The following is a 12,134-nucleotide window of genomic DNA, read 5'->3' on the forward strand; positions in this document are numbered from 1 at the left end:
AAACATTTCCAGAAAATCTTTATTATGCAAAGAATTTTTTCCCAAAAAATTTTATGCAAAATTTTGTTTCCGCCATTTAATTCATTTTTAATTATTTTGATATGCAGACACAAGAGAGGGAAATCCTGAAAAAATAAATAAAAAAGCGTGTAAACTATTTTTCCCCCTAAAAAAACATTTTAATTATTTACATAAAGTTTTTTTCCTTGTGTGCGTGCATTGAGGGTCTGACAAACTATTAAGCTTTATATATAAATCATAATTAATAAGAATAAAATAATAATGAAATAAAAAACAAATTAATGTAGAAATATTAAGAAAAAATAGACATTTATTCTCCGTAATATTTCATTGCAATTTTTAATAATTGTATACAAATATATGATATATGTATGAACAATTTAGAAATCCCCAAAAACTTTTCACCTATTTGATAAAGCTAAAATTCTTACTTTTGACTTTTTTTTCAGCCTATGTAGCAATGGAGTATTTTATCAAAAAATTTGATAAAATACTTTTGATTTTAAGGAAACTGATTTTACTTTTTTTTGAGTTGCAAGAGAAACTTTGGGAAACATATCAGCAGTAGTGATAATTTTTTTTAAGAACAGTTTCTTAAGAAAAGTCGGAAGTTAAGACTTATGTAGTGTTCAGATTAGGAAGCTTAAAGCTCTGCCGAAAAGTTAGAAGAATCCCCAGTGTAGAATTAATAAATTTTTTTCCCCAGTACTGAAATAACAATTTATGTATGTAATAAGTTATAAATCTAAAAATTTTACAATGATTTTCAATAAGAATAAATCAGTAATAGCAAATACTATTAAAAAATTTTATCAGTAAAGAGAGTGATTTATCAGTTAAGAGTGATTAATCAGTTAAGAGAGTGATAGTTAGAAAGAGAGTGCTTCAGGTGTTTTTGGAACACTCTGAATAGCAAATCTGTTCTTCAAATAAATAAAATGAAGCATTTTTCTTGTATCTAATTTTGAGATATTTATTCAAACAAAATATAACTATTTCTTTAATGAACAAAATCACAGAAAATTGTTTTAGTAAGGGCCAATACTGAAATTAATAAAAACAAATGAAATAAGTGCTGATCAAATATTTCATAAGCAATAAGTATATATCCGGTTTGGCTTGTCAGGAAAAATATGCAAATTCAAATAATTTCTATTCCATTGTAATATCTATTCAAAGTCTCCACTAAGTCAAGTGACTTCATTGTTGTTCATAAGTTTCCCCAAAGAAATTTGAAAGCAATTTCTTTTACATCAGCATTGATTAAACTTTTCCCCACACGTCAGCAAAATAAGCAAACTGCTCTTTCTTCTTATGGCCTTTCACAATATTTTAACCATCCTTTAAAACCCTTATAAGTACATTAGTTTTATTCAGGAAAAGAAATTTATTAAAACTCCTTTCAATATAGCAAAGTTGGTAACTTACTGTAATATATGACCTTAATATTGATTCATTAATATTTGATTAGAAACATGAACAATCTGCAATATGCTTTCAATTATTATAATTTAACACTCACCAAGTAACTATTAACTCGACATATCCTTTCAAAGTGCCTCGAGCGTCACATGTTTTACACTTGACTTGTCCACTTCCTGAACACTTGAAGCATCTGTATAATAAAAATTACAGAATGAAATAAAAGTATAAAATGTGTATTTAGGTTTTTATCATCATGGAATATGACCAACAATTTTATAATCTATAATTATAAATCCTTATTTATTATTATTGAGATATTCCCAGTTTGAACTGAACTAATCTTAAATCAAAAAATATTCCTTCTAATAAAGCTATCATAAGAGAAGTAGCGAATAATTGAGTAATTAGATGAGATGTTCAAGCTTTCAACTGAGATTTTAAATTATAACTTATTGCCAAATTCTGGGTTCAACATTCTAAACTTTATATTTAAATATAGATTTCTTTACAAAAGTTATAGTAGATGGAAAGAGGTATTATAGATATCTCAATATAAAATGTGTCTTTTTTGGTCTAACCTTTTAACATACACAATACAATTTTTTGTTTAAACTGAAACAATAAATATTTCTACATGCTTTGTCTAAAAAAACCTTATTCATTAATTCATTTTAAAACATTAGATATATGTAATATATATCCGTTGATGTATTTTAACAAAAGGTGAAGGGTTTACAATCTAAATAAATTATGCAATAAATAGCATGTGTATAGCAATTACACATAATTGGTTTTACAGATAAGTAGCATAATATATAGAAATTTTTTAATCAGACATTTTTTCATGAATTTAGGTTATTTGTTCATCATACTTTTGTTTGAAACATCAGATTATTTTTATTTCATACAATTTTGTATAAAAAACTACTAAGTTGAATTTATAAAACAATAAGTTGAATTTCAAAAAACAATTTGATTTGATAGTTGCCAAGAAAATTGATTAGAAATTAAAAAAAATGTGAAAAAAAAAACCCACTGGGTTTTTTTGGGCTGGGACCAACTTTTCAAACCCTGATATAAGATCCAATTTTTTTTCAGGAGATTTTCTTGAAACACACAAAAAAAGGTTGGCCTAACACTTTACACAACAACCACAAAAAAACCTTAAAACTTATCCTTGAAATAAGAAATACATATTATAAAAATGTATTTCTTATTTCAAGGTAATAAATAATAATAAAAAATCTGCAAATGAAGAAATATGTGTGTTAACCCAGGTTAAAATTCTTGCTGGTATTTGTTTGCTAGACAAGCATGGAATGCTATGTACTAGCAAAAAAACCAGCTTGAACAAGCAAAAATATTTGCTGGTACCAGCAAAAAAACTAGCTTGCCATACCGTGTATTGGCACACTTTGTTGCTTGTCTAGCATACAGATACCAGCTTGTGTTGCTGGAATATCTTGCTAGTCTAGCAACAATCACGACCATCACATGCTAGTTTTCTGTGCTATACTAGCATGAGAGTTCTAGCATCGGTTGCTAGGAATTTTTGCTATTCCAGCAAGAGAGTTCTAGCATCGATTGCTAGGAATTTTTGCTATTCCAGCAAGAGAGTTCTAGCATCGGTTGCTAGGAATTTTTGCTATTCCAGCAAGAGAGTTCTAGCATCGATTGCTAGGAATTTTTGCTATTCCAGCAAGAGAGTTCTAGCATCGGTTGCTAGGAATTTTTGCTATTCCAGCAAGAGAATTCTAGCATCGGTTGCTAGGAATTTTTACTTTTCCAGCAAGAGAATTCTTGCATCGGTTGCTAGGAATTTTTGCTTTTCCAGCAAGAGAATTCTAGCATCGGTTGCTAGGAATTTTTACTTTTCCAGCAAGAGAATTCTAGCATCGGTTGCTAGGAATTTTTGCTTTTCCAGCAAGAGAATTCTACCATCGGATGCTAGGAATTTTTGCTATTCCAGCATGAATTCTATCAGTTGCTTTTAAATTATGCTTTTCAGTTGTTAAAATTCTACCTCCCGTTGCTTTTAATTTTTGCTATTCGAGCATAAGAATATTACCATCAGTTGCTTTCAAATTTTGCTATTTTTAGATTATTTCTCTACCACCAATCCAAGGCAAAAAACTTTGATGGACCAACATAAATTTGATGGTTACCATCTTGAATTCTCATTAAAGACCAACATATAGCTTGATGAGATCATCATCCAAAGTTAGGAATTGGCACTCTTTCATGTTGGGCCAACATAGAATATTCTATATAGTATGATGGATTTTTAAAATGGGCTAACAAAAAATAAATCCATTATGATGCAATATAATTTATTGGTTATCATTATAATTTTACTTAAAGTCTAATTTCACTTAAAATGGTAAAGCTTGCTTTTGATATAATTCTACATATAAAGGGAGGAAATAAGAAAATGGAATTTCAAATTTAAAACAAAAATTTAAATTGGACAATTTTACAACTAAATATTGTAACTGTAAACAAACTAATTTTAAATGCCAAGCTTATTAATTAAAGGTCTTTCTGTTGTTGCTTTCCTAAACAAAATGTAAAATATTTATTTAAAAATAAAAATACAAAGATAAAAAAAAGACATTTATTTAGAAAAATACAATGCAACTAATAATACAATATTTTTTCTTCCTCATTTTCAATATCTACATTTCTGCCGTTATGGCCTCCTTATAATAAAGCTTTGCTGCACCTTAAAAAAATAAATAAAATTTAAGCAATATTAAATCACAATTTCATATAAGACTGCAGAATTAAACTTACTACTTTTTATAAAATAAATTTGAATATATTTACTCGTTTTGCACAAAATTAAATCAAAGTAATATTTTTTATAAGATAGCATCACATATTTCCTTACATATTAAACAAACCTGATTGTCTTATTACATTTTTATGCATTTGTATTGGTAAGAAAAGACATGATTTTATATACAATCATAGGAAATCTAAAATGTTAGCAAAAAAGGCTGCTGCATAAAATATGCTGCAACGGAATTCGCAAGTAATGTTTGACTTTTCCTATTAACATTATCTTGATTTTGATAAAGATTCAAAAACAAAGATTTAAACTAAACGCATATAATCTAGGAGTAGCAAGTAAGAGTATACAATTTCCCAGGCACCTGACTGACTAAAGAATAAAAGCTGGTACTCAGTATAGCAAATTTAACAAACGCAGAAAACTACTACACTACTTTCCATTCCATAACATGCTCATTCCTAACGATTTGCCCTGTTGCCAACATTATTAAAAGAACTGTATTAAAAATATGTTACGATTAGAAAAACAAAACAAATTTGTTATAAATATTGCAGTAAAATTTCTTTTTTACAAAAAAGTGGTATTTTTTGGGGAAAGCGATTATTCAGTGATTTGCCACTTTCATTCACCAAAATTTATCTAGCAAATTATTTATCAGAATTGATAATTAACTTGTTCTTATTAAAAATACCAGCAGTTCCTAAACATTGTTCTGCAGAACCCTAGAAGAATGAAAGTGATCCAAGTGATAAGAATTCAAGCAGTCTAAAAATAAAAAACATTTTTAACACCTGCTATCATATTTAGGCCCAACAACAATCGATTACTTAATATTGCAGATGCTTTTTTTCAATTATTTAAAGTTTAATGCCAATAAAAAAGAAAAGTCATTTTTAAAAAAAAATTTTCTAATAATATATTAAATTGAAAATCCTACGCATCTGTAAAAAATTGAAGTATTATTTCCCATTGCGCTTTTCAAATTGAAATGAAATAACTTTTTTTTTTTTTTTAATGGCGGGCACTTCGAACTATTGTCCATTGGCCACAGAAAGTGCCAGAACTGCTAACTGTCTTTTCATTACCCAGTGGGCACCTGTGGTGATGCCACGGTGGTGGAGCAGTGTCGCCCATGTCACACTACCACAACCCGTTTATAGGGCGGGTCTCATTCACACACAAAGGAGAAAGGACAGAGAACACGGATAGAGAGAAAGAAACATCCATGCCCAGAGCGGGTAATTTTAATACAATTATTTTACAATTCCTTTTTTTTTTTAAAAGATTTTCTGTAAAATATAATAATTCGAGAGTAATAAACTCTTATTTTATTACCTATTTATTACTTTTATTCCTTTTTTTCTAAAAGATTTTCTGTAAAATATAATATTTTGAGAGTAATAAACTCTCAAAATAAAAGTAAAATTTAAAGAAAAATAAATATTACTTGATTTAGTATATACTAAGGTTAGTTGGTATAAATTAGATATTTTAATTTTTTTAATTACAAAGTCATACAAACATTATGTTTTAAATTATTTTAATATTTTCAAAATGCTTTTTTTCACATTAAGATATTTTAACAAAAAATATTTAAAATTCATTTGTCTTTCCATTTTATATTTAATCTAATGCTACATTGTGTTTTTAAGAGGATGTCATACCATGGGAGTAACTTTTCATCGCAAATTTTGTTTCAATTCCATAACTAGACCTGAAAAATTACTACTCACCACTGTGGGAAGTCAAAAAAAAAAAAAAAAAAAAAAAAAAAAAAAAAAAGAGAGAGAGAGAGAGGTAACTTAAATAAAAAAACTAGTACCTTTTCCCCATTGCTATATACATATAGTATACAAATAACCATTTAATGATCTAAAAACATCAATATTGAGACTCAAGATAATAGAATTTTCAATTCAATGTCTCCATTATGACTTGAACCGTAGTCTGTCAAGCTTTTTCTGAGCGGTACCTATTTTGTGAAAATTTAGACATAATTTTTGAAAATTAAAAATTATATTAAAAAACCAACACAAAATTATGATATGATAAATTATGATAAATATGGATTTATCGTTCCTTACGAGACACATAATAAAACTTTAAGAAAAAATATTTTGTGAAACTACCGTTTTTTCCTGAAGTTGAATTTGTGAAGGTACCGCTAAACGGTAGTAAATTTGGCTTGGACAGACCCCTGTTGCAGATAACTTAAATTTTACTGATGGATCAAAATTTTGATCCTTCAGTATCCATCAATTTGGCTTGGAAAGATTCATGTGGAAGGAGAGTTCCATTACAATTCCCATATTTCAAAGTTGTAAGGAATAGATTAAATGTATTTTGCCTCTCCAAATATTTTAAAAAAAAGTTCTTTTAATTTAGTATGTTTAACTAATTTTTCACATATTTATATTTTTATTGTTATATTAACTTTTTATAGTCATATTATCTCTAATATGAATCTTTTGTAAAAATATATTTTAATCTAAGTAAAAAATGTCTAAATGAAAAGGACCTATTGCTATCAATCACAGAAAGAAAAAAACACGGGGGAAACAAATCTTAGAATTTTCTTTTTCCACAACATAATTTTGTTTAAAGTTTCCTTAAGCAAAGCAACCCCTCATTAAAAACAATCATCCCTCCAACACAAACAGTAGATGGCATGATCAAAACCTTGATTAACACATAATTTTAAACTAAATACTTAAGGTAGTTAAGTACTTTACTTACTTCCTGCCAATTCTAACACCATAATTTTCAGACCCTTCTGTCCATGCTGTCAGTTTATTGGCTCCTGTAATGTCCTCTTCAATGGATTTACTAAATCAAAATAAAACATTCACATTATAAATTTAAAGTTATAAATATTCATAAAAAAATAAGTTTTATAAATAGTTATTGGAAAATGGGTGATAAACCAAATTTAATAGGAATTGTATATTGTGAGAGAATATATATATTTCTAACTGAAATGTAAGTAGAAAACATAAGTTAGTTACTCTAAGTTAAGTCACGGTTAGAGCAAATGAACACATTAAGAATAAGTGTTAAAATTTAAAAGTATTGTTCATTGGTTTAAGTCTCAAGTTAAATAAATTTTTTTTAGAGAAATCTGCAATTTCAAAATTCATGAAGCATGCCTGTATACAAGTTTTTCCAAATATCCACTGATATTCATAGCTTTAAAATATTTGTTAATATATTGCTGTGTTAATAAAGCAAAATTGCATTAATACTTGGACGGCAATAAATAATAGCATTTTCTAAATAACAGTTTAATAGAAATAAATTTTTGGTAAAAATTTTTTAGAACTACGAACAAAGTAAAAACATGTTTTTTTTCCCATCCTTTATTTACGTCTTCATTACAAAAAGCGGTATTATTTAAAAGAGGTATTAGCGAGCGGTATTATTTAATTTTATTTTGCAAAAAACATTTCAACTAATTCCTATAAAATACAATCTTTATACACCATATCTTCATTATAATGTAGGAATGTTACCTTTTTAAGTGAAAATACAGCAGGTAGGGTGACCTGGGGTAATTCCTGATCAAAAAATACGAACATCTATTTTGTGAAAAAACTATTCAAGATAGAATTTAAATATTTACTGGAAGTTTGAGACTATATGAGATTAGTCCTATGCTACCTTCTTTTGTTTGAAAATCTAATTAGAATTTAAAAGATTTTAAATTTTTAGTGATCAGGAATTACCCCTTCTCTTGATCATTTCTGGGGTAATTCCTGATCACTTCTGGGGTAATTACTGATCACCAGTTTCAATAGTAAAGGGGCTGTTTAAAAATAATTATACAATGGTAATTAACTAATAAGACATCAAGATCAAACAAATAAACCAAAAAGATATGTTTAAGCAGCTAATAAAACGATTTTTTCAAAAGCAAGAATAAAGACTAACACTTTAAATTTTCCAAAAATCTGCCATACATTTTAGGCAAGCAACCAACTCATTCTCATGTTCTGCTTGAATATAAGAAAGTGTTCCACATGGGTTTGCTGGATTTTTTAACTTCATTAAGTGAGAGTGTAAAGTTAAGTAAGGTATGTCAACAGCTCTGGCAGTAGCTCTCACACTGAAATTTTCATTTTCAATCATTTAAAGAAATTCACTAATTTTGCTTTCTAGAAGCTTAGCATTCTTTTAGGCTTATAATTTCTCACCAGATTTATATTAGGCTAATTTATAAACTTAAAAATTATTCTAACAATGTACACACGAAAAATTAAGATAGAAGCATGGTAAGACAAACTAGAAATGGTTCAAATCAGAACACATTTGTCTTGTATGCAGTTAAAAACAAATTTTGTGATTACAGTTAAATATATTTTATAGTCGTTCCAGTTAATAAATATGAACTGTTATTTAAGACAAGATAATTAGGTATTTATTATACTATTTATAAGAAGAAATGACAATGATCAGGGATTACCCCAGTGATCAATAATTATCCCATCTGTAGGGGACAACATTTGATATAGTTTCCTATAATCAATTATAATGTTTACAGTAGATGAGAAACAATTAAACAAAAATGTACACTATTTTTATATCAAGGAAAAAGAAAGTAACTCAAAATATTTATTATTAAGAAAAGGAGGGGGATCTTTGCAGAAATGTGCACATTTTGAAACCCATCTTTCAAGTGGAAAATACGGAAAGCAATTTAAAAGATACTTATTTTGTTAGATTAAACAAAAAACTATTATTTAGTAATTGTAGTTATACTTTAGTAAAGTGTACAAGCATTCTTGTCCATGTCTCAAATTAAAAAAAAAAAAAAAATTTTTTTTTTGAATAAAACTTAGGTGATCATAATTTACCCCAGAAACAGAGCGATCATGAATTACCCCGGGTCACCCTAGATTAACTAAGAGCCACACATGTTCATGTAGGCAGCATATATGTTAATTTTTATGTTCTACGAGTTGTTATCAGTAAATTCAGTGTAATTTTTTTATCAGTAAACTTGATAATATGTTTTCAGAAAATCAAATACTTTCAATTGTTAGACACAAAATAAAGAGCATGAAGAAGTGGTTATTATAACTAAAAGCACAATTCAAGAGTCTGAATATCGTATTAAATGTAATCAGAATTTTAATGACCACATGGCGATAGTAGTTTGAACTGTCTAAAAGCAGTCAAAACCCCATTTGAATTTATAAAAAAATCAGAGAAAATAAGGTAAAACTAAGCGTAATCACTGAAATTTGCATTAAAAATATTTGCTTTTTTAAAACCATTTGAAATTTCACAGCAATAACAATGGAAAAAGCAATAGATTTACTTGTGTTTAGAAGCTTTCCCTTGTGTCATATCAACAGTCAGCAGGCTACATCTGGCTCACTAGTCGCAGGCTGAGCACCACTATAATATTTCAAATATAGAGCAAAAGATACAGCATTAAAATTAGAAGTAGATACCTACACAAATAAAAAGAAATCTAATTATAGATGAAAAAGCTGAAGATAAATTCAAAACACCTTTAGTGATAGCGATTTTATTTTAAGCAATTTTAAGCAACCAACTTAAATTTTTTAAAATTTCCTACATTTTCTTTTTGTTTACTTTGCTAAATAATTTTTTAAATCCCTGCTGTGAATTCGTGAACTTATTATAAATCAATTGAAACATTTCTAATGTTAGCTAGAACAAAATAAAAAAAAATATTGATTACATTGATATAACAATGCTGAACAAAATTAATGATTTTTAAAATGTTTTAGTTCTTACATATTTATTAAAAATATTTTTTTTTAAATGTATTTACTTATTTAAAATTATACAAATGCCATTGACACATATCAAGCATGTTTTTCAAAAAGATTCAAATAAAAATAGTTAGATTGAAAATAAATATTAGAAATAATTGATAAACATTCATAGACTCTTAATTTGTAATATATTTTTGTTTCTAAATCACAAATTTGAAAATTAGTAAATATATTGTTCATTATTAAATACTCTGAAATTAAAAACTCACAAGTTTTGTTTACTTAATATTTCTATTAGAAAATTTTATCTTAAATAAATTAAAAGTTAATTTTTTTTTTCTTTTTACAAAACGCATTTATTTTAACATTACATTTCAATAGAATAGGTTAACAGCAAGCCAAAATTTTAATCACAACTGCGAATAAATAAATTTTATAATAAAAAAATTATTTTAATAGAAATTATACAAACGTTACTTTAACATTATCTTCAAATGCTAAAACTATCATACTACATGACGTAAGCAATTAGAGAAATTATATATGATTTAAAAGCTAATTTCGTCAAAAAAAAATTAGGACTGTAATATAAATATTTAAGATGTAACATTTTTACTGTAAACTAAAATAAACAGAATCTTTCTTAAAAGAATTCAAAATGTAAATAGACTGCTAAGCCTATCTTGATTGCAATTCAATGCTAATAATAACATTATAATATAGATAATAAATGTGTACACATTATTTAAATGAAACTCAAATCAACTATTAATAATAAAGATAAAGTACGTTCAAATAAAAGTGATAATAGTAAATAACATAAAGAAAACTTACCACATTCACATGAATCTGCTGCCGCCATGCGTGTAAACAATCGGAGCAAGGTGCAAACGAGTTTAGTCATCAAGAAAGCGCACCAGTTTTACGGATCAAAAGTTGAAAAAGTTCAGTGATAATTCACTAATTGAAAGGAGTAAAAGAACGTTTATTCTACTTAGTCCCAGAGAGCGCATTTTAATAGGATTTTATGAAAATGTACAGCTATTTTTCTTTCTTATGTTATTATTCGCTTTTTATATCGTATATAAATATTTATGAGAAAAGCAACAAATAGAAAAAACAAACAAATTAACGCAATTAACTAAATATAATCGATGGAAAATAGTTCGATTAAATAAAATTTTCAACTTTTTATTTATTTATTTTATTATGAAACAAATTTATTATAACATTCAGTTATTTATTTAGTTTATTAAAAAATAGAAAAGCATGAATTTATTTTTACTTAATTTCTTTTTTTAAACTATCTTGTATTAATTTTCGAGTTGTTTTCTATCAGTTATTTATATATAATTAGGGATTCTATGTTCCTTGTAATAATAAATAAACATTTTAAAATAAATCTATATATTTAATAACTCTATATAAATATATTTAATAAAATGCAAATAGATAATGAATAAATCTATATATTTTATCTAGTTATTGCAAAGTATACTTTTAATTTAAAAACTTGTTTGTGAATAAAATGTAGTGTATTGGAAAATAGTTTGATTAAATAAAATATTCAACTTTTTATTTATTTATTTTATTATGACACAAATTTATTATAACATTCAGTTATTTATTTAGTTTATTAAAAAATAAAAAAGCATAATTTTTTTTATTTATTTTCTTTTTTTTAAACTATCTCGTATCAATTTCCGAGTTATTTTCCATCAGTTATTTATATATAATTAAGGGTTCTATGTTCCTTGTAATAATAAATAAATATTTTAAAATAAATCTACATATTTAATAACTCTATATGAACATATTTAATAAAATACATATAGATAATAAATAAATAAATAATTTTTTTTATCTAGTTATCGCAAAAATGTACTGTATTTCTTAACTTTACATTCAGTAAAAAAAAAACAGTTTTTGATATTTGCTTTCGAAAATAATGACAGAATTGTGACAATGACAACAATTATGGAAAAAAAAATAAATAAATAAAAATAAGGACAACATTGTTCTAACAGTTTTTCTTTCTCTCTTTTTTTTATGTACTTGGCACATTAATTAAATACTGGCTAATATGAAGATTTTATTAAAGCTTATTGACGAAATAACACTTTTAAAATCACAGTGATCAAACTTAAAAC

General features: G+C 26.2%; 1 protein-coding gene and 1 long non-coding RNA gene across 3 annotated transcripts in view; both read right to left on the reverse strand.

Annotated features, from left to right (window-relative positions):
* Positions 1-12,134, reverse strand: part of LOC107449640 (protein SSUH2 homolog) — a 58,978-nt gene that overhangs the window by 6,623 nt on the left and 40,221 nt on the right. For both annotated transcript variants that reach the window (XM_071178906.2, XM_071178905.2), the window contains exon 10: positions 1,544-1,636. In XM_071178906.2, the coding sequence (XP_071035007.2) occupies positions 1,544-1,636 (93 nt within the window). The remainder of the gene's footprint in view (positions 1-1,543; positions 1,637-12,134) is intronic.
* LOC107445884 (uncharacterized) lies at positions 4,047-10,938 on the reverse strand. The gene is made up of 4 exons (XR_006227059.3): positions 10,819-10,938; positions 9,558-9,637; positions 6,977-7,066; positions 4,047-4,168 (listed from the first exon to the last, which is right to left on the reverse strand). It is a non-coding gene; the product is annotated as an uncharacterized LOC107445884 (long non-coding RNA).

Source organism: Parasteatoda tepidariorum, chromosome 6, assembly GCF_982258835.1.
Source record: "Parasteatoda tepidariorum strain Cologne lab strain chromosome 6, Ptep-v5.0, whole genome shotgun sequence".
In the NCBI taxonomy this organism is placed as follows: domain Eukaryota; kingdom Metazoa; phylum Arthropoda; class Arachnida; order Araneae; family Theridiidae; genus Parasteatoda; species Parasteatoda tepidariorum.